General features: G+C 38.2%; 1 protein-coding gene and 1 long non-coding RNA gene across 4 annotated transcripts; both read right to left on the reverse strand.

Annotated features, from left to right (window-relative positions):
- Positions 1-1,025: 1,025 nt before the first annotated feature.
- LOC131231372 (pyruvate dehydrogenase (acetyl-transferring) kinase, mitochondrial-like) lies at positions 1,026-10,009 on the reverse strand. Of its 3 annotated transcripts, none has more exons than XM_058227538.1 (6): positions 9,669-10,009; positions 6,061-6,214; positions 5,706-5,886; positions 3,383-3,530; positions 3,002-3,218; positions 1,026-1,397 (listed from the first exon to the last, which is right to left on the reverse strand). In XM_058227538.1, the coding sequence occupies exons 1-6, from the start codon at positions 9,915-9,917 to the stop codon at positions 1,339-1,341; spliced, it is 1,008 nt and encodes a 335-aa protein (XP_058083521.1). In that variant the 5' UTR covers positions 9,918-10,009; the 3' UTR covers positions 1,026-1,338. The 3 variants fall into 3 exon arrangements, with proteins under 3 accessions (XP_058083521.1, XP_058083520.1, XP_058083519.1); XM_058227537.1 differs by having other exon boundaries at positions 3,007-3,218; positions 6,061-6,310; XM_058227536.1 differs by having other exon boundaries at positions 6,061-6,310.
- A 4,370-nt stretch (positions 10,010-14,379) lies between these two features.
- Positions 14,380-23,271, reverse strand: LOC131231796 (uncharacterized). Its single transcript, XR_009164532.1, has 2 exons — positions 19,660-23,271; positions 14,380-14,766 (listed from the first exon to the last, which is right to left on the reverse strand). It is a non-coding gene; the product is annotated as an uncharacterized LOC131231796 (long non-coding RNA).
- Positions 23,272-24,634: the final 1,363 nt, after the last annotated feature.

Genomic DNA, 24,634 nt, shown 5'->3' on the forward strand with positions numbered 1-24,634 from the left:
AAACCATGGTGTGGGCCTGAGTCATGACTCGGCCAAGTCACAGTGTATCAACCTGACTCAATATATTGAACTCTGACCTGCACATCGTCAGCCAAGGAGCTGATTATGAGTGCTCAGCTCGGAGAGTTGGGACTGACCCGCTCAGTCCGGACTCAATTGACAACTCAGTCTAGTCAGGGGTAATTCAGGTGAGTTGGGCTGAACCACTTTCTATTTTCACTTCTCCCTCGTGGGGTTGAAGTGGTCAGGTCCGACCAAGTCTGAGTTGACTCAGATGAGTCCCACATGACTGAGTGTTACAACCTTAGTCCGGTCACAGTAATTTTAGGGGACCAAGGCTGTAGGTAAGGAGGGGGGTTTGTTCCATAATGATGGTGGGATCCACATGCAACATGGAGAGGAAGCTAGTGCAACCAAAGCACCCTGAACCTCAAGTGCTAAACAAGGATTCAACATGAAAACACACCCACCCATTCCATCCACAGATTACAAAAAACAACCATCCATCATGTGCAAAATTCACTCATTATAAGCCACTTCACGAGTTTAACTGCATATTAATACAGGGAGGCTCATCGGCATCATTGCATGCTCATGTTTCTTCAAAAAACCAAAAGCTTTACTCAACTCGATGTTCAATTGGGGCTCGAATATTTATCCCCTCACCTCTATCTTTTCTTAAAGACCAGTTTCACAATATCAGCGCCTTGGTTTGAGTCATAGCAAGTTGACTGAGTCACTGAGCCAACTCACTGAGTCTTCCCACGTCAACGTGAAATGAGTTCAGTTCTGAGTTTCCCAGTGACTTGGCTCGAAATCTCAGCAGTCGAGTTGACTCAGCCAAGTTTTAGAATTACTTGCCTTCGACAAAATGATCAGCTTACTTCCCCATTTATAATGGTTTTAGGGGCATGGTGATTGTGTTAAGGTCCTCAGGTAACATAGCCGCCAATGCGAGCATTTGCACACAGTTTCACATACGTGCAAGAATCGCATCGACAAATATTTCAGCACAAGCTCTAACATGCATGAAGAAGCATTCTACATAACATTTTTTTTCTTCCTATGAATCATAACATGAATACCTTGTAAATCCTCAGACAAATATTTCAGCACAAGCTCTAACATGCATGAAGAAGCATTCTATATAACATTTTTTTTTTCTTCCTATGAATCATAACATTTGTATACCTTTTAAATCAGCAAAAAAGAATGAACAAATGCTAGACCGCCTTATCCAAAGAATGAACATTTTATGAATTTCTTATCAGCAACAACATCAACTTCCCTGTATGCTCACTCAATGAGTAAAGCTCTGATTGCTACAAAGGATTTGAATCATGGCAGTGCTTCTTGGGAATCACCCAATCGAGACAAATGAAGGTATGCATCAGTTCCTGCAGAGAAACCACAAATAAATAAATAAATAAATAAGGGTGGGGATGTTGGAATATAACATGAAACCACGAACCCAATATAGTATTAAACAAATGAAAATTTCCAACAATCATCTTGGCCTATCTTGGCCTAAGATAACAAAATCCAGGATGCATTGCATTTCCATTTGATTAAGGAATTGTCGGGCAGGCCCGAACAGCCAGAACAAGGGACATGGAGAAAGTGAGGACAATGTGTGTGTGTGTGTGTGTGTGTGTGTTATAGACATTCGTGCTCTAATATGGCCCACCAGATTTTTGGATTATGCTAACTTTTTTGGGGGCCCTGGTCTCTCTCTCCATACACACATGCAAAGCACTTTTTTTTGTTAGATTTCACCTCCAAATTACTCACCCCGCTCGTCTTGGGAAAACGCTTAGATGATGATGAATAAAACAAGGCCAACCACGAACTTGCCTACACGTTTGGGCGACATATTTTTGTACGTGAAACAAAGCCAACAAAGAATAGTTGGTTCATCCAAAATGATATGTTTGTGTAACATGTTCAGATGCCGACTAGGGCAGGATTGTAAACAAGATGCCGTCATCAACACCATCATCACAATCATTGACCCCTATCCCAACTATTTTCAGTCAGCTCTGTCTCCCACATGCAAAGCACTCTTTTGTATACCACAGATTGATAGATTTCACCTCCAAATTACTCACTCTGTTCATCTTGGGAAAACACTTAGATGATGATGAATGAAACAAGGCCAAACGAGAACTTGCGTACGCATTTGGGCAACATATTTGTGTACGTAAAACAAGCTAACAAAGAGTAGTCAGTTCATCCAAAATGATATGTTTGCGTAACGTGTTCAGATGCCGACTAGCAGGCAGGATTGTACACAAGATGTCATCATCAACACCATCATCATGATCATTGACCCCTATCCCAACTATTTTCAGTGAGCTTTATGGATCCTATTTCACCAATCAATCTTATGTAAGCCACTATCTTCAGTAGGGGGACAGGCATTCATCTCTTTAAACAGACCTCTATTTCCTCCATAACCAAACATCTTAAACTTTAGAAGATCGCCCAGCTAGAATTTGTGCTGAAAGGAAAGAACATTTCAACCACACAATTACAAAACACATACATGTATATTATTCATGCATTTGTGTATTTCTAAAACATAAAGAGTTCTTCTACAGGACAACATTTAAAACATGCTCTGGCTTTGTTTTCTTTGTCTAAATCGCAAAATCTGTTTACATCTCTGTGTAAGAGTTACTTCCAGGTAAGGACCCATTTGGACGCATTTCCTCAAAGAGGAATTTCTGAAGAAGGGGGTTTTGAGCCTGCTTTTTCAGTGGAATTGGTTAGAACCAATCCATCTGGTTATTGCCGTGTTTGTGTTTTAGCAGCTATTTTGTTGTGTGGAAGATGACACGGAGGTTTGCAAAGTGCATCCAAACAAATGTCAACTGCCATTTGCATCAAAACTGTGTTTACACCTCAAATGGTTGTTTTTAGGGTGCGAACAAACGGCTGTAAAGGTCTTTCAAACTTGGACTTGAGATTGGAATATGACAGAATACAACATTTCACTCACCATACCCCTCCATAGAGATGATTTGCAGATCGCCTCCAAAATATCGAGCATAGAGGCGGCTTATAGGGATACCGTATCCAAATCCAGCCATTGTAACTAGATCTGTTTCTCCTCCAGGGTATGACTGCTCATCGAGCGGGTTTTTTGCTGTACTATAGAGATATGTAAAAATCTTACGAAGACCGCTTCTTGCTATTCCACCCCCTTCATCTGAGATCTGGGATGAAACAGAAATAATTTTTAAAACGAAAAAGAAAAAAAAAAAAAAAAGAAGCAATCAATAAGCATATAAGCACCAATGATTACCAGAGAACACAAACTAATTACCCAATCTGAATCATCTCTCCATCAATCTGAATTTTGTTACCATTATATGCATACCTTGATTGTAACATCCTCTATGCCATCAGCAACTATGATTCGAACATCTGGTACATGTTTATCTGAATCCATGAATCGCTCTTGGACCGCGCGTAGAGAGTTCTTGACTAACTCAAATACCATAAGATGCAAGTGTGAAGGAACATATCTGTTATAAATAAATAAATAAATATGCATCAGGAACATATTGCATCATGTTCGAAGAAATTTGCTGTATATTGAGGGGCAAAAAAAAATAAAAATCTGAAAGAAGCATTTTTCTCACATTTGAGACATATCCACGATTTACATCATGGATGGTTTCACCACTCTAAAAAAGACCAGTAATGGATGCATGCATATGCAGATGAGATGGATTACTACCTCCAATGTCTTAGTTGAATATAATCCTATTTTGGTGATTATTATTAGTTTGAGTTGTTGACATATTACCCCTCCCTTTTTTGCTATAAACCAAATAACCCCATCCCTTTTCCTCACCATCAAATAACCATTAAATGTCATCTTGACACGCTCTTGCCCTTGACTTAGTAGAGATGACAGAAATTCCCACTCACCCCCATGCAAATGCGAAAAGGTTATCCACAGCATTTAGAAGGTTTTGATTCACCATTTGAAATACCATTGGATGGTCTGGATCATGTTGCCATGATTGAGCCCACGTAATAAGCAGTTTGGATCTCGCCCAAAACAAATATTTCTCTAGTCTCTACAAAGGACAAAAGCGTCGTATCATGTGGTCAATGCTCAAATTTAATGGTCAATTCAAATGAAAGTTAACCACAAGGTGTTTTATGACCATACATGGAATAGGAGATGGTGCATTTAACAATACTAGAAAAGGAGAGGTTGTTTGCATATAGCAAAATGGAGGATGGTGTGTGTTAAAAACTCTATTAGTTTTTAACTACTAGCTCCAGAAGACAAACATCCATAATAGAAAAGGAGGGTTTTTAAAAAAAATAAAAATAGATAAAATTTACATATAGCAAAATGAGGGATGGTATGTGCCAAAAACTCTATTAGTTTTTACTAGAGGTGCACACGAGTGGAACCGAGTCAAGCTGTGCCCCATCTTGAACTTGGCTCGGCTTGGTCCTCGAGCCTAACCGGCCAGCTCGGCTCGGCTCGGTTCGGTCAGTAGCTCGAGCCAGTTCAAGCCGAGTTCGCCTATGCAACATTTTGACAAACACATGAATTGCACCTTCAAATGCTCACTGTATGTAAAACAGCAGCAACAGTTTTACAGGTATTTCTTCGAACACCTTGTAGGCAACATCAAAATCAAGAAAAAAGATATTTGTTTCATATACATACCTTCCTTGCCACCAGCCAACACTTCGTTGAGTCATTTCATCAAACACTTGGTGAGCAACATCAATATCAAAGTAACCGAGTCACCGAACTGGATCGATCCGAGTTCGATTCTAGTTGGGGTTCGATCCAAGTCAAGTCGAGCTTGGGCAAGCTCGAACTCGGTTCGAAATTTTTTCGAGCTCAAAAAATCAGCTTGGCTCGGCTCGAACTCAGTTTCGAACTGAGTCAAATTGAGCTTTTTCAAGTCGAGTTGAGCAAGCTAACCGAGCTAACTCGGTTCGTATACAGCCCTAGTTTTTACCTGCTAGCTCCAGAAGACAAACATCCAATGGCTGTCATCCTGACAACCTTGAAAACCCAAAAGTGCTCCAACTTAATGCAGCTTCTGCTAAAGAAACCTTCCTCCAGAAAGAAAAACAAAACCTCTCCACTAACTCAGCAGATTTCAGGTCTGTTATCTCTGGACACTGATAAATCATAGCAAAACAGGAACTAACGATCAGAAGTATGGTTCGAAATGATGTTTCTATTCGAGTTATCTCTTTGGGATTACCACCGGCACTAGACACACGGGAACACGTGAGCACTTGGAGGATAGCCGGAAATGAGTCCTGAAAACTTCTACAAGAGTTGCTTAGCCCTTCTTTGTCAAGAGGATGATCACCGGCTTCAAACCCATCCCTGTGTCAAAGCTGTAAAGCTCTGACCATCAAGACAAAGAAAGGTCTTATGTGTTGATTGAAGGAGGAATTCCCTCTTTGAATTGCTCAAACCCAGAATATTCCTACATGATATCATCGTCTTCATTTGGAATGCTTCAGCTAAACCAATTTCAAGAAATGCAGCTATACATGCAAATCTACAATAAAGGTGAAAGAAAAAAAACACATGCCTACTAAAAAGTCCTCAATATGGATCCATCATGGGAAATTGACCAAGATTAGATGTGGAGACTAATGCAAACAAAGGAAAAGGGATGTGCAACTAATGCAGACAAAAAACTTACGGGAAGGAGAAATTGGGATCCCCGAAAATCTTAACATCAGGAGCGCTTCCATATTCCCGCATACAAATAGTGCGTGCATCCTCACTGGCATTTAGTGCTACTTGCATGGGTGACATTTGACAATGTATTTGACCAACACAGCCGGGTTGGGGATGGGGATCATGCAAAGCCACATGCTGCCCTGAATTTCATCAAAAATAAGATTAGTTCGGTGAAGTACTAACCAGAATTTGCTCAGAAATTTATTACAGTAGAAGAACAAAAGGAAGAAGAAGAAAGAAGCTAAACCAGACACGACAGACTACTGCAATGATTAGAAAATTCAAAGAAGAGGAAGGAGAACGGGAGAACTAACCTATAAGCATGCGAATCCCAATTCTTGACATGTAAAAACGATCGAGAAATTGATGAATCTCCTCCGGCTCTTTCTCTGGGTTCAAATCTTTCTTCAGCTGCTGAATGCCCAGAGCCATTGTAGGCACCACATTTTTATGTCTCACTCTGATTATCTTAATCATTTGGGTGAAAGCAAACTCGTCATTTTTGTCCTTAATTTTAGGAAAGGATCGAACATCACGAAAAGAATCCAAATACCAATCCCGCACCTAAAAGATGAGAAGGCGGAATGAACACCCTATCAAAACCTCAAATCTAATCAAAATCGTACTTCCAAAACACAGCCAAAGAACCAATTAATAAAGTACAAACGCTGAGACTTCTAATGCCGGTAAGCTACAAACTGCAAAATCATGACCAGAAGATTGCTATTGCACTAAATGCTCCAACTACCAATATATATATATATATATATATATATATATATATACACAAAAAAAACTTAAAAGATCTCTACAACACTAGGGTTATATTCGGATGCAAAATTGAATTGAATTTCAAAATTCAGTATGTTAAAGAGGCATGACCTAATGATGTTCCCAGTATTCATTGAGGCTACACCTTTCAAGTCCGACTTGAAAGTGCCATAATTGCAATATGAAACCTAGTGCCTTCATATGGATACAGAAGGTCATTGCAATTTAATCAATTCCTCCTAAATAGAACTGATCACTGCAATTCAATTTAATTGCATCAAAATGCAACTTAAAATCAGCATTTATAATCGTAAAAGACTAAAACCTATTTTCAAAATTAGAAATCATATGCAGAATCGTGAGGAAAGCATTTCTAGCACAAATGCTGCAAGAATCAAAACCCATGTAGAACAAGCCCATCAAATTTTAACTATAAAAAATACTTTGAAAATCTATGTGTCCAAATTGCAAAACCGAGACGTGCATTTCAAGAACCCAACCTACAAGTCGCAGCAAGAATCAACAGAAATAACTGCAAGAACCAAAATGCATGTCTGGAAACTACACAACATTCCAGAATAAAAAGCGCAGGCAGCATTGATGCATCAAGAATGTAAACTCCATGACGAATCTCCACAAAATGCACTGAATAAAATGGAAAAAAAAAAAAAAGAAAAAAAAAAGGCCACATTCCACAATATTCAAAACACTGCAAGAGCAAAAACCCAATTAAGAATCTTGGCAGAATCAACACGCGTGCACACACACCAAAAAACAAAAAAAAACAAAAAACAAAAAAACAAAAACAAAAACTACAAGAACCATAAATGTGTATTGGATATACATTGGCAATTACCATGAAATCTATGTGAATTGAAATCGGCAGTTGTGTTTGTCAGCCTGCAATTGGAATCTACTAGAATCAGGTAATGGAAATCACCAAATTGTGTTCGGCAGCCTGTATTTGGAAGAGAGAGATGACATTGACTTGCGAATCGATGATAATAAGAATCCCTATGAAATGAAATCACATGGTTTTGCTGTGATTTCAGAAAAGTGCATTTGGTGTATTTGATGTGAATTGGATTCCATTCACATCAAATACACTCCTCCCAAATGCAGCACTCACTACCTATTCACACTAATTCACACTCCCAAGCGACCCCTAAGGGGGTGTTTGGCGCATGGTATTAGATGGGATTAGGTGGGATGGAATTGCGTTTGGTCCCGTGCCAATTCCACTCAATGTTTGTGAAGAATGGAAAAGCTTGGAATTAGATTATATGGAATTGCATTGGGTCCCGTGCCAATTCCACTCAATGTTAGCAAGTTGTGTAGGTCCCACCGTGATGTGTGGGCTATATCCACACCATCCACTCATTTTTCGAGATCATTTTAGAGCATGGGCCAAAAAATCAAGTAGATCTAAATCTCAAGTGGACCCCACCATAGAAAGCAGCGGGGATTGAATACCTACCATTGAAAACTTCTTTGGGGCCACATAAGTTTTGGATCTGCCTCATTTTTAAGCCCATGCCATAAAACGAGATTACAAAACAAATGAACGGTTTGGATATAACACATATGTGTTATTCTCAATAGTTACAAATGATAGTGGGTATATCCATTCAATGTACCACCATATTATAAATATAGCATGGAATTAAGCTTACCATGGTGTTAGGGACAATCCCTGCCATGGGTAATAATTATGTTTTTTGAATCCCATCCCACCTAATCCTTCCTAATGCCATCCACCAAGCGCCCCCGGCGCATGGTTTAGATAAGATTAGGTGGGATGGAATTGCATTTTGTCCCGTGCCAATTCCACTCAATGTTTGGGAAGAATGGAAAAGCTTGGAATTAGGTTAGATGGAATTGCATCGGGTCCTGTGCTAATTCCACTTAATGTTAGCAAGTTGTGTGGGTCCCATCATGATGTGTAGGCTATATCCACACCGTCCACCCATTTTTGGAGATCATTTTAGAGCATGGGCCAAAAAATCAAGTAGATCTAAAGCTTAAGTGGACCCCACCTTAGAAAGCAGCGGGGATTGAATACCTACCGTTGAAAACTTCTTTGGGGCCACATAAGTTTTGGATCTGCCTCATTTTTAGGCCCATGCCATAAAATGAGGTTACAAAACAGATGAACGGTCTGAATATAACACAAATGTGTTATTCTTAATAGTTTCAAATGACGGTGGGTATATCCATTCGATGTACCACCATGTTACAAAAATAGCATGGAATTAAGCTTATACCATAGTAAGAGGGGACAATCCCTGCCATTTGTAATAATTGCCGTTTTTGAATTCCATCCGACCTAATCCTTCCCAATGCCATGCGCCAAACACCCCCTAAAGCCAGAGTAATCATCAACACAAAAAATAAAAATAAAATAATAATAATAATAATTAAAACCCACTCAAGAATCCATGCCAAATGCCACATAAACCAAAACCCATCAACATAATCGAGCATAGAACTACGTCAAATTGGTCACCACAAATCACTTCAAGAACCAAAAATGCATACGCATTGCACAGACAACACAACTCCCCAAAATTACAAAACCCACTTGCAGGATCAATGCAAAAACACCAAACGAACTAAAAGGAAACCATGAAATGCTCTAAAGAAACTCAAAACTCAAATGCAGATTCAACAAAATATACCAAAATACCCAAAAGAAAGCTGAAGAAATCGTGACAAAACATCGCAAAGAACCAAAACCCACAGGCAAAATCCCCACCAAATGCCATTAAAAACCAAAACCCATCTCCATAATCAAATCCAAACCAAGTTAGAACCACTAAAACACCTTCAAAGCCAAAACCCATTTGCAGAATCACTCAAGAAACACTACAAAACACACCAAAAAAAAGAAGAACAAGAAGAAGAAGCGAAACCTACATGCAACATCTTCACCAAAAGCCATAATAAAAAACAAAAACCCATCTCCAGAATCAAATCCAAACCAATATTTTAGAACGAGCCAAACACCTCCATTGCCAAAATCCGTTCCCAGAGTCATCTCAAGAAACACCACGAAACTCCCCTAAAACCAAAACCCACATACAAAATTCCATCCAAATACCACAAAGACCAAAACACATCTCCAGAATCAAATCCAAAGCAAGAAAATCACCTTCAAGACAGCGGGTTTTTGGGACAATCCGTACGGCAAGTTCTCCAGCTCAATAGCTCTTCTTGCAATCCGAATCGCGAGCTCTTTGTGGAGGAACTGAGCAGATAACAGTAGGCTCTTCTCCGTCGGTATGGATCCAAAATCCATCATACATCGCAAGGTAACGCCGGTGGGTTTCATCCCACCCCATTTCCACACTTCTTCGACTATGGCCTTGGATAAAGGCTCCGAAGCTTTCCTGGCTGCCATGGCTCCAGGTCCCACCAGCTCAGGCTCACATGACCGATCACGTGATCTTCCTCCAGCAGCTTGCCGGGAGAAATTCAACAACGCGCGACGCAGGACAGGAGAGACGAAAAGCTAAGAGATGGAGAGGGGGATCTGTTTTTAAAGAGTTCGTTTTCCGTCCGTCGCGACTAAATACTCCAGTTTGTGTCGCCGTCCACTGGGGCCCACCTGAAGAGTGATCCGATGATCGAAACCGTCCATAGTATGGTCCACTGAGTCTCGACGGACAAAACGAATTCGGTATTAAAAATTTTCAAAAAAGGAGTCGTGTGGTAAAAGGGAGGCTTTGCGAGCATACGTGAGAATTTAGAACACGTGTATGATATCAGGCCCACTAATCTGGTAAAGAATATAATACTATACCCTTTCTCACCCCATAGTTTACCATCAACATGGCCCACGCGTTATATAGAAAATAGATGGTTTATAAGACAAGCGGTTGATATTCACCAAACTAAATTGACCTATCTTACCAGTAGATGGTCCTAATTTTCAATCTATCAATTTAAATTGTGGGCCCCATATGATTAACGGTTCGGATATTGATCACGTATGCCGTGGTAGTACGAAATGCCCCCAAGCCCCTTTCTCTATTCCACGCGCGCGACTATACTTAGTCCTTATTGCTAAAAAAGAACGCTGCTGACTTGTTCTTGGCACGTGGGAAAGTGTAACAACCTCGAAAGATGCCGCTGGGATCGTCCGATCACGAGATGGCCCACGCACGATCGAAAAAATAGATGGTTAGAAGACCAACGATCGGTATTCAACAAAAAAAATTGACCTATCTTATGATGGAGTGGGCCTTCTTTTGCAAGAGGTCTCCACATGACGGGCCCATCTGATGGGACGGTCCGGATATTGAGCACGTGTGCCAAGTTGGTAGGTATGCTCCCAGGCCCCTTTCTCTATCTCACGCGAGCGACTACACTTAGTCTTCCCTCGTTAAAAGGAAGGCCGCTTACATGCTTTTGACACGTGCCAAACTGTAATAACCAGTCTGGATCTTGCCACGTGTACAGAGATATAAAGCAACGAAGCTTTCCCGGCACGTGTGAGCTGGAGATGCGCACTGCGCAGAGCCGTTTCGCGAGACTTGGCGGGTAAACGGTTTTTGCATGCAACGGCCAAACGGAAAAAGATGCCGAGAAATGATCCCGTGCTCTGAGGGAGCACTATAATTGTAGTGCATTCTGTTGAATTGTGAAACATGGACCGTCGATCCTGCAATCTGGAGTGTCCATCACGTCCCTCTCACATTTCGTATGCCACAGTGAGAAACTAATACCTATAAGGCTTTTCTGTCAGTTTTACATGGGGACCATGAACTATTGGAAAACCCTAATGGACGGTTCAGATCAAACAGTTGGATGTTCAAATGTCCCAGTGTCGATGCGATGAATCTTTATTTCTCTGAAATATGCACCTTTCTACGTAATTATCTATAAGTTAACTCGCTCGAGTGTATTTTAGGAGTTCACTCTCCTCACACGTGGAAAAAGAGAACACGTGTAAATGATCAAGTCCTTTAATAATTCAATAATTACTGTTTATATTTCATATATAAATTAAAATTCTGATGGAATCATCATGGTGACCATACTTATACAAAATAAATGAACCGTTAAAAGAAATTGACCTAATGTCCATATAATATTTACATGTATGGTATATTTCATGAAATTAAAGGTATGATTTGGCACTTAATTAATAGCTGTCTCCTTATGAAAGGATCAGATTCTTCACACGTTTTCCTAGTTTCCACGTGCGGGTGAGTGCACTCTCGAGCGATTGAAAATTAGCAATCCCCACTTCAAAATTACGGAAATTTTCTGATACTCTGGAAGAGTGTTATGGATGATACACAGTCACTTAAAAATTACTTGAATTTGCATTATTTCCATAACAATAATTTTTTTTTTAAAAAAAAAAAAAAAAAAAAAAACCGTTAGAATTATACATCCATTTTCAGATCTTTCATGAAATAAAAATTATGGTCATTTGATCCTCTGAATGTAAGATTGGTTGACATCAATTGGACGGTTACAAGTGGAAAAAAAAAAAATGGTTTTCTGAAAACAAGTATCCACGAATCAGATGTTATGATTGTCCAAAAAAGCTGATTTTAGTGATTTCCACATTTTAGTTGCTCTAATTTGAGTTAATGTATTCCACGTGGAGTGTCTGTGTATCGAGCATCATACTTAACCAGAGTATCAAATACCCTACATAAATATAAATAAGGAATTTGGAATTTAGGACCGAGTCCCAAGTGCACTTAAGCACGTGTGAAAGATCCCAGCTGTTCATCTTGAGCACTTCCATCTATATACCTTTCATCTGTCAGTTAGATCTAATCATCAGGTCTCCTGCATGTGTATGGATCCAATGGACATGAGAGTAAATTGAGTAGATGTTGCGTCTTTAAATCAGATGGAACTGATCGGCCAAACAAGGCATTTGCACTTTTTAGTGGTTAATAACTTACTTTTATTAGCTTTTTTAACTTATTGCTTTTCTACTTATCTCTCTCTCACTGTACATATTTAACGAGGATCTCTCTCATGGTCCATGCCAAAGGAGGGCTCACATGGACGGTCCACATCAAAGGTAGGGCTCACACAATGGACAGCCCACAGCAATAATAGGCCCCACATGATGGATGACCCCATATCAATGTGGGCTCATATATTGTATGGTCCACATCAAAAGTAAGCCCATGATGATAAATAACCTACATATAAAGTGGGCTGGTATGATAGATGACCTACTTCAAAGGCAGGGCCAACATAATAGATTGTCCACATCAAAGGTGGGCTCCACATTATGGGCAATGGAAATTGAAGCTGGGGCCCACATGATAGATGGCCCATGTTGAAGTGGATGGATGGTCTACATCTGAGGTCGGCCCCTAATGATGAATGACTCACATCTAAGATGAGTCCAGCATGGTGGGCAACCCATATTGAAGGTGAGGCCCACATGATGGACAGTCCACATTAAAGATGGGCTCCACATGATGGGCAATAAATAATGGTGGGCCCAACATGATGAATGATCTAAATCAAGGTGGGCCTCACATGATGAATTGTCCACATCAAAGGTTAGTCCTAATGATGAGTGGTCCATATCCAAGGCAGCCTCCGCATGATGGACAACCCACATCAAAGGTGATACCCACATGATGGATGGTCCACATCAAAGGTGGGCTCCCTATGATGGTTAATGGATATTGAATATCAGTTTGACTTAACTCATGTGGGCCCATCGTTTTATGATGTCCAAGTCTGCATCGTCGATTGCAGTAGAGATCGATCTGCTACCGTTAAAATTTGCCGGAGCCAAGCCACTTGAGACCCGGTTGATATGAAAAAAAGACAAATATCAGCTTGCTCCAGGCTTTGTGGGCCCCACCGTTTAACAGTGAGAACAGCAACGTCCATCAGTCGAACATTCGTGGAGTCCACAGAATGTTCGTACAAATCTACCATGTCTAGTTGTTTTTACAATTTTGTTGGGAGTGGATCCACCATGCTGTGGTGCCCACGTGATGCTAGTGAGAAATCTACGCTGTCCATTCTTTTGTCCAGCACGATCCAACACGAAATCCTACCAGAACCAAAGCTCAACTGGACCGCACCTTAGGAAACGCTGTGAATGAACACCTGCCATCGAATATCAACAGGCCACACTGTATGAAAGAGTTTTAGGGTGTGTTTGGCCGGCCTAATTGATGGGGATTAGGAGGGGTGGGACCATTTTTAAGGTAATGATGATGATGTTAGTGGATGGGTTTAAGTTCCGTGGTATTGCTATATCTCGGGCCAGACAAGTTCTGATGGTCTGTTTGGTTAGGTTGAAATATCCTGGGATTACGATTGTGAAGGTATTTGGATGTGGCATGGGATTGAAGTAATCTATGGGGAGAAAGCATCTCTGCCCGTCCTACTTGTGGTACGCTGGACACAGTCCTTTTATAGAAAAATGGTCTCCAATAGACCACACCAACTGCAAACCGCGTATCCAAGCCGTCCAATATAACCGATGCAAGGAGGACTTGGCATCTTACAAAAAAAAAGAAAAGAATGTGGTCCAGATATCTAGTGGACCACACCATTATTATTATGGGGCATTAAAATCACATTCACACATAGCAGGTCCAGAAATCAAGTGGCACACCAAATGAAGACTACGGTATACATGCTGTCCAATATAACTGACAGACGGTGTAAATGGCATTATCCTAAAAATGAGTGTAGTCCATATATCCAATGGACCACACAAATGATTTGGGTGCAATAAAATAACTTTCACGTGTAGCAGGTCCACATATCCAGTGGATCACACCAAATGACAGTGCTTGGTGATAAAATCACAGTCAAGGTGAAGCAGGCCTAGATATACAAGTAACCACACCAAATGATACCCATGTAATCAAATCAACCACCATAAAGAAACAGTTCAAAATAAGCATTCTTCAATCAGGTACACAACCACTAATACCTAGAATTTAAAAATAATAAACAACGCAAAGAAAAGAACCAGGACGACAATCAGAAATGCACATAATCTCTCTCCAAAAGACGGAGTGGGATCATCAGTCGACGTAGCCCTAAAAACCATAGCCTGGGTCGTCTGTTGGATAGACAAAATTAACGAATGATGGATGTCAAACTCATCAGAATATGCGGCAATATATCCCGCATGAGATCCTCGTCCAAGTCCCAACTGTGCACTGGTATTACCGAAGTAACTGTCCCAACATGCAGCAACTTCCTTCCAATTCTTGAAAGCTCGATATCTACTTCCGCTGTATGTTAGAAAATTTAAGTGTTTCTTGTACACAACGGAGGATAGAAGAATAAGATAACAAGACGATCAGATCTATCGAGTTCAAGGCTCGATTTGAATAGTCAATTTCTCAAGACAGATTTAGTACCCCTTTTCTCGAAGTTCCAGCAAATGCAAACGAAAGTAATCTACAAATTGTCTTCAAGATACAATGAAATCTCAATCCAAATTTTAACATGAAAATTTGCATATTTAAGTGTTGAAAAGATCTCTACTTTTGACACCGATATGCCTTTAAGACGTTCAGAAAAAACTTAGCAAGAAGTCAGATCGAGAGTAATTGCTTAGAAGATGATATAATCTTAAGAATTAAGAGTGTTTACTTCTGGATTATAGTATCCAGGATTTATATCAATTGAAAAGTTATAGATTTCTTTCTGAAGAGATGTTAATGTGTCTCTTCAAGAAATTCATACCCATTCACAGCAAACAATAGCCTTTCATGAAAGGACATGACTCTTTATCCGGTTATTTCTGTACCCATTCAGAGATAAACAGTTATCCAACAGTAAAAATTGTATCGACATAAGCGACATGTGGAAAATGCCCAAGCAACCCTACAGCCCACACCCCGCGTGCGTGTATGGACACCATCTTTGAGGAGATTTGAACCTTGTTTGCATAAGCAAAAACTCATTCTCTTACCGATTGGCTATACACACTATTTATGGAAAATTTAAATAATTAATATATTTATTTACTTTTTAAAAATAACTTTTATTTTTGAAATTTATTTTTATTCTAAAAAACACAAAAATCCCCCACAACTTCAAAAATAAAATCAAATTTTGGAACGAATGGCATATCAGTATAAATAGGTGCAACGTAGTACTTTTCTTTATCCATCTGCATTGACATGTCTATTATCGGAATGTATACCAATGTATTTGAATAGAAACGCGTTTAAAAATTACGAGGCATATCCAATCGACAAAAAAAAAGTAGTGTCTGTGATCAAATATATTTTAAAAGTTGTGAGTATATACCCTTTCTCCAATCGAAGTGTGTGGTCCTATCTGTCTTAGCGTGCATACAGCAAGCATGTAATTACATCTATTAAAGATATTACATAACCAAAAGTATTCATTGCCACATCATTCACTTTGGTATACACTATATACCGAATATATCAATCCCCAAAAAAAAAAAAAAAAACCCAGAATCAGTGTAAAAAAGTTATTACATGTCTACAAAGAAACAGATCAAAAGAAACAAGGACCAACCTCTGTCAAATGGACCCAACACCTACATCCCCAAACTTATCGCGGAGTGTTTTCTTTAACCACTCGACGCAGCGCTTAGATTGAAGACTAACAAAGAATGATGTCAGCTTCTCGTCCCTACTCAATAGCTGACCAACTTCGATAAATTATGAGTTGGTCGACCCTTGCACCTCTTCGAGGACATCAAATACTTTGCTAGTATAATTCACCTCTTTGCTTAGGCCAAAATCACGCATAGTCTCTGCAACAATCTTAAGAGAGATGCCGAGTACATCATAAGGATGAGGAGGCCGCATACGTTTCTTTGATGTGGTCCCACTTCGGCTACCATCAGAATCGGAAGTACGAGTGCTGAAGGACACACGATTTTCCATCGAAGGAGCGTCTAATGAAAATTAATTGGTCATTGTCGAGTCTGCTACGTTATCCTCTGAGAAGTCAAAGGTATCATCAAAATCATCTTCGAGGTCTCTCTAGGTCTCATTGAGATCTCGTTGTATCCAAGAGGATGATGCAGACATACTCTTACCTCCTTACACATAACATCTTGTGGCCTGATCGGATCCGACAATAACCGCAAAGTCGTCCATTCTATCGATTTTTTTGCCGCGGAGTCTTTCAACGCACGGGTGAGACTGCAGCCATAAAAGGCAGTTGTAAGTAAGCAAAAATTAGATATTATTTAAGGTTCATTAAACCATAATACAAGTTGAAATTGTTTTATAGACTTTCCTTTGATAAATCTTACCCTAAGGTATTATTCTCAAACTTCATCAGGAGCCGTAACCACCTTTCACACATTATCCCATCTAAACCTGCTAGCTGCCAACATGTCCTTCACGGCATTATATTCTCTCTTATAATACCTCGGCCGGTTCTGCACGTTCTGCCAATTCCCAACTATGCTTGTATGCTTCACCACCTCTTCAGCAGCTGCTTGGTAGGCTTCCCTCTTAAAACCATTGTCAACTTTACGTCTCAATGTAACCTGTTCGAGCAACGTATCGAATAGAACTTGATCCGTATCTCTAGTCCATTTAATTTTTGGTGCTCGGGACAGAGGTTCGGCGAGGGATTTCACTGTCTTTTCATGTAAAGAACATCGAGTTGGCACCACTGGTGTTTTAACCAGTAATTGCATTAGTATCGATGTATCATTAGACCAGAAGTTTGTCATTCCACCTACGCATGCAACATGTGTCAAGTATAGATGAAGTTTAGCTAATGTCAACCCACGAGGTTAGAATTTACATAACGATAGTATGAAGGATCAGAAATTGGACATACTTATTTGAAATTATATTTCAATTTTTGAAAAACCATAATTCCATTGACAAGTACTTAATATTACGAGCAACTAAATAGTGTCTAATTCGTATGAAAGATTGTATAAATAACTAAAATAATTTGACTATCTACTCCTACTATTCTGATGCGCATTTGTCCACATTCGAGTTGCAATATTATCGCACATTCGAATCCAAGCATCCTTTTCTCGCTGAGTAACTCGCAACAACCATAATCTCTCATCATTCGTTAATACTTCATGCGGTGTTGGGTTACTCTCCACATCGACCATAGATATACCAGCGTTATGTATATCTTGATGAGACTCATATCTAGTTCGTATAAAATTATGTAACACACAGCAGGCTATCACAATTTTTACTTGTGTGTGGAATTCATACTGCATGTCCGTCTTCAATATGGAAAATCTGTCTTTCATAACACCAAAACAACGCTTGATTGCATTGTGTAATTATGCATGTCAGTAATTAAACAGCTCCTTCATGTTCGTAAGCGCTCTCCCCGTTCGATACTCCTATAAGTGATATCAAATGCCCAAGTTTGAAGCCATAAAATTGGGTGAATGAGCGTATCCAGCGTCGACAACATAATATTTTCCTACCCAACCGGCTAACACTCATAAAAAATTCATATTAAGTAAATATGCCGCAAGTACATTTTGAGAAAGGAACCCTTTCCGATTGCAAAAGCTCGCATGATCCGCTGCTTGGATGTGAGCAGGTATGTGTGTCCCGTCAATTGCACTAACACAATCCTGAATGCATTTCATTAAATTTCGTTTAGGGACGGACTTGTTAATAGAAGTTTGTAAATAACAATATAAATATACATTGGCTATCAATCAAAATAATACCTAAAAGTGTGAAGCCCAATTTATATTTATTTGGATCTCGGAGGGTGTTTCTGATCCTAGCTGTTTAACAAACTCGGGGTACAATGATACAATGACATCTAATACATGATGAAAGTGGTGGCTAATGGTTTCACCTGATCGAATAAATCTGTGTCCTATTACCCGATTGCAAACATTATGGCCCACGGTGTGGAAGAAAATAACTAACTGTTCTTCTATACTTATATTATGAGTATCGCACAGATGTGTCTTCTCGCGTAATTTAGTACGTAATTAAAAAAAAGACATCTCGAGTCATCCTGAGTTGAGTTACACAATCCCCGTCTGTCACCCGAATGATAGAGTTGATGAACCTCACCCGCTCATCCTCCCCATGTCATACTGGTTGTTTGAACATGTATACACGACAATATTCTCCAACAGCTGCTACATAAGCTTTCATCACTTGAATGACTACAGACATTTCCATTTATTCGTCATTATCATTATCCATCACTAATTGTTCACCTACACGTGTATATAGAAGTGTGTTTTTAATATAAATCCTAAATCACTAGCTTAATCTACTTCCCAAACTGATAATCTTACCATGAGGATTATCTAATAAAATCAATTTAAATGTGTGATATCTTGAGGGATAAACATGACTTAGAGATGGATACATATAACTACGTCATTTTTTTATACCAGAGTTTAATTCTAACAAATATATAAACATCAGAACTCCAAATACTTATGATAAATAAAAATGGTATATATGCAACATATATTTAGACATTTCACTAAAACATATATGAAATTACGACGTGTTTGGGAAAGTGATAGTATTGAATGGAAATAAAAACAATTCAATTATTAGTACAAAGGTAGATGCAAGCACATATATCCAAAATTCCACTAAACGTTGCCTATGAAGAATAAATTCCTGAGAACCACAGTAATAAATCCAGTAGGCTGAACTTGATGAATTACATCGGTTTATTATGAATGGAACCATAGAATTTGGATATTGAATATTGTTATCTCATCACATTAAAATATCCTAATGACACAGTTACACTAAATAAGAAAAACTATAAATTATCCTCAAAGTTGTATTTTTTTCAGAACTAGAATATCAGTTGAAAAAGAAAATGTCTTTCATTACTTTAAAGAAAATCTTAGAGGGATATACATAGAAATGTCACACTTGAAGCATGAACACAAAGGAGATCAGCATGAAACACAGAGATGGAAATGAACTAGTTAGATGAGGCATGAACATGAAACAGTTACCTAGAATAAACGAAATGACACATAAATAAGAAAATTGTTCAAGACCAACTTATGGAATGGACTGTTCACGGTTAACAAATCACATGAATTAAAGCAAGTAGATTAGGATCTAAGTTTACAAAATTTACAATATACATGGAAAGGACAGTACTACATAGAACTGTAAATGTAAAAATCTTAGTTCTCACAATACCCGAAAATGATACAAGGAAAAATCCTTGTAAGTGAAAATATAGGATGAACAATCCCCAGATGATTGACAGTCAAGCAGACTGCCCAATTCCAATGGTTCAGGACTAGTTTACAGACTGCCCAACTCCAATGGTTCAAGACCAGTTTACAGACTGCCCAGTAAATACTGCTCATGGTTAACAAAGAACATGCAATCTGTGAAAATAGATTATGATCCGAGTTTACAGAAATTCCAACATATAAGAAAATAAGAGTGTTATATAAAACATGAAGAAACTCAAACAGTTTCAGAGCCTGTACTGAAAACCAAGCAAAATCCTATTTCTTCAGACATTACAGATTGTAGTACATAATCAATTATCCAGAACATGAGGCAGTAAACATGAAAACATAAGTTAACAGAAGATGCTTGTATTAAATATACATCAGATTCAAAGTCTGCATTGATATTGTAAAGGAGATCCTATAAATTGAAAATCCTATATTGATACAAGTAAAATGGGATCCAAATTAATATAAATTAGATTATACAGACTTTAATGACCATGCTATATAAAACACTAGAGTTGGAAGTGAACCAGTTAGATGTGGTTGGAAAATGACAAACTCTATAAGATACTGTTAGTTCTTTTATACATAAAACACTATTTAAGCAATGGAGTATAACATGAGGCAGTAACATGAGAACATAAGTTAATAAAAATTATATGATGCCTAGAAATGGCACAGTTAGAAGGAGATGAAAGTAGGAATAGAGAGATTTTTCAAAACATGTAATGAAGCAATTTACAGAATGTACTAATTGCAGTTAATATTGGAAATGAACATCCTTAAAAAGAATAAAGGAAATGACAGAGAAATACGAAATTATCCACTACTAGTACGCAGATATAGAAAAATAAAATGAACATCCTTCAAGGATATACATTGAAATGTCACAGTTGAAGCATGAACATGTAGGACATCAGCAGATGTTTATTTGGTTTACGCGAGGGCAATGACATTCCATGCCAACAAGCTCATGGCCCAAGAAGAATCAAATATATGGAGATGGAAATGAACCATTTACAAGGGGTAGTTTACATAATAGACTGAACACAGTTAACATATAACATGAAAAACCATCAAGTAGATTAGGATTCAAATTAATAGAAGTTACACTATACAGGCTTCAGTGACGATGCTATATAAAATATAGGAAATGAAACAGTTTCAGAGTCAGTACTGAAACTCAAGAAAAAAAAAATCTAAAAATATAAAAATTAGCTTAATACAAAACTTATATACCTTTTGAAGAGTTTTCAACACTAAGCTTTCAAACCTATTGCTTCCTGTCGTGTAACACAGGAGAATATTTAATTTATTTCTCTTTTGCTCTTTTGCCATAAAATGATTTATAAAATAGATGGATAGGATGGATCAAACAAAAAATTTCATTAGGCCATACAAAGCCCCTTTCAGACCTCCTGTCCAGGGAATTACTCAATCCACACCCTGTGGGGCTCACTGTAAATGTGTGTTCCTTAAATTTATGTTATACATCTGTTTTGGCATCTCATTTTAGAGCACAAACTCAAAAGCTAAGCCGATCTAAATCTTAAGTAGAATATACCATGGGAGTTAGTGGTGACTGACTATTAAAAAGTTCTTATAGCCCACAGAAGATATAGAGTTTCTAATATTTGTTTACTTTTTTCATCCATGTCCTTTTCACCTTATCAATAGGTTGGATTGGCAAATAAACAGTCAGATGGTTCTCAAGAAGTTTTTAATGATGTCTATTTAATCAAAACTATTTTCCGTGGTGTGGTCTACCAAAAGAGTTGGGTCTGATTTATTTTTTAAATTGTATCCTAAAATGATCTGCCAAATGTATGAAAGGAGTGTATTTAAGTAAAATATATCACAATGAAGGAAAATGACACAGTCTATAGTTTCTGTCAGTCCTTTTTTACAGAAAACAATTTTCAAGAAAAGGAGCAGAACATGAGGCAGCAACATGAGAACAAAAATGGGATGTGGGAATTATATGATGCCAAGAAATGGCACAGTTAGTTGGAATGATGGTAGGAACAGAGAGAGTTTACAAAACATGTAATGAACCAAAAGACAGAACACACTAAAATAGTTAATATTCGAAATGAACATCCTTAAAAAGACTAATGCATATGATTATTGGGATTAATGTTTATTGTTATTAGACACTACATGGGTGTTTGTTTTTGCAGTATTTCAAGTTCAAGAACTCAATACCAAGCGATCAAGGAAAAGAAAAGGCAGAAAAAAATACTAAAATTACAACCACTATCCACTTGTAAATCAAAAGCTAAAGAAGTGCATGCATCATGAAATCCAAGCATTTCTAGAAACCAATCAAAACCCCATCTGGGTATGTGTTTTTGCAACATATTAAGCTGAATTTCTTCATACAGACCACAAAAAGAAGCAGAAAATCTGAAATTACCAGAAAAACGAACATGAAGATCAAAAATCAAAAGAAGAGTAGACACCGAAAAATCCACGAAACCAATAAATAAAATCCAAGAAACTAATCATTTCAAGTTCAAGAACTCAATACCAAACAAGGAAAAAAAAACGTAGAAAAAATATTAAAGTTACAACCAGTGTCCACTTGTAAATCAAAAGTTAAAGAAGTACAGGCATCATGAAATCCAAGCGTTGCTAGAAACCAATCCAAAACCCCATCTGGATAGCTGTTTTTTCTTCATATTAAGCTTAGATTCTTCGTACAGACCCCAAAAAGAAGCAGAAAAACTAAAATTACTAGAAAAACACACACGAAGATCAAGATTTAAAGAAGAGTAGATATTTTTAAAAAATAATAATAATATTATTAAAATTCAAGAAACTAATCATTCAAAGTTCAAGAACTCAGTACCAAAAAAAAAAAAAAAAACTAAAAACTAAAATTACAACTAGTATCCACTTGTAAATCAAAAGTCAAAGAAGTGTAGACATCATGAAATCCAAGCATTGCTAGAAACCCATCAAAACCCTATCTGGGTATCCATTTTTACATCATATTAAGCTTTATTTCTTCGTACAGACCACAAAAAGAAGCAGAAAAATTGAAATTACCAGAAAAACACAAGAAAATCAAAATCTAAAAAAGTGTAAACATAAAAAATATATATATATAAAATACATACAGTCCTGAAAATCAATTAAACTACCAATCAGAACATGTAGGAAGGAAACCCCCCATTTCTAACAAAAATTCCACAAAAACCGATTCTAGGAAAGCATCGCACCAAAAATCAGAGGAAGATTTCAGATCCAAGAAAACCATATCTCAGACGATGTTGCTTCAATCAGAGAAGAATGAGACGTACCTTGGCTGGATTAGGGTTTGGCATAAATGTTGTTACTCACCTTGTCTCCACCGAAGCGCCTCCGAGGACAACCACAAGGGCTGAGTACGTCTCTATAAATAAACCCTGATTTTGCACTAAGATTTCCACTCCAGCCATCGTGATCGGCCACCTCGACCTGAATCCTCCCATCCCGTCCATCCATACAATGGAAGGAGGAAGTCCTGTGGGATGGGCTCGAAGCTGGCAGCAAGTCGGGCGTTGTCTCCAAGAGGGATTTCGTAATCCCTCCATTTTGCCTGAAATCCCCTCCTCGACCTGCTGGATAGACGGATATCTACCCACCCAAACATGTAGTGAAAAGGGGTGGGAGGAATATTACGATACTATCCCTCCTAATCCCGTATAATTCCGTGGGCCAAACGCGCCCTTAGGAGTCAAAGCTATTTTTGGCATAAGTATCTTATTCTGAGTAACTTACAATCTAGGTGTTTGGTTACTACCAAATAAGTTGCTTTTTTCTTCTTATAGTCATAGAGAAGTAACTTATTTCAAATAAGTTTGGTTTATGATTAGTTATAAGTAAAAAAATTTACTTAAAAATACTTAAGCACTTTAGTTTTTTATGTTTTCAGTTCATCCCAATGGGATTAACCTTATAAATGGTTTGACCTTATAAATGGTTTGGATTGCATATAAACATCAAGGTGTAGCACAGGGAGGTTTCAACTGTAGGCATTTCATTTCTAAGTTTGCCTCTCGCATGACCCACTTGAGTCTTGGATTTGGCTCATTTTTAGTCCCATGTTGACGTAAGGATGAACGTGATGAGTTCGATCACCGTTTTCCTCAAGGATAAATACTTCAAATCCACGAAGCTTCTTTGTACTCCTCACAGAGACTTCTTGAGTCTACGAGGAAAAAGCAAGAAAATAGTATTCACGAAAATTCATAAATTCATTAATGATTGAAATAAACAAATCTACAAGCCTTTAATTAAGGATACCAAGATTTAAAATAAGTTCAGGAATTAAACTATAACTAAAACTCCTTAAAATTTGTAACTTATGGCAAATTTTTTATTTATAGTAAGTGTCATGTGTGCTTAACCATGTTATTCTCCTAATTTTTCTAAATACTTTTCATGTTGGACACAACTCCTAAAGAATAACAGATGAAGAGTTACAATCAAACCAAAACATACTAAAAATAGTAAATATGGAAATAAACATAGAATTCGACCATTGATATGATGGAATCTCACAAATTTGGCGTGGGCAACCCGGCTATTGCGGGTTGGTTGGCTAAAGTAGCTCGCCTTACCCCAAAATGATATAGGTATGTCAAGTAACTTGTTCCGGTTTGCGAGATATGCATGTTTTAAGGTTTTGACAGTCTTGATGACTACTTCTGCCTTTGATCGGGCCTTCTCTGATCCATCTTGGACATGAAAGTGTCTGCGATCCACTCTACATCATAAAATTTGCTCACAAATTGTATGGACGGGGTGGATTACTCATGGACATCATGGTAGGCTCCACCTAGCTTAACAACACAATGACTCCATGCTAAAAGGCTTTCACAGGAAACTTGCTTTAGGAACCAGCTATGTGTCATGTGACCCTAGGAAGGTTTCAATGGTGG

The sequence above is a fragment of the Magnolia sinica genome, chromosome 17 (genome assembly GCF_029962835.1).
Source record: "Magnolia sinica isolate HGM2019 chromosome 17, MsV1, whole genome shotgun sequence".
Classification (NCBI taxonomy): domain Eukaryota; kingdom Viridiplantae; phylum Streptophyta; class Magnoliopsida; order Magnoliales; family Magnoliaceae; genus Magnolia; species Magnolia sinica.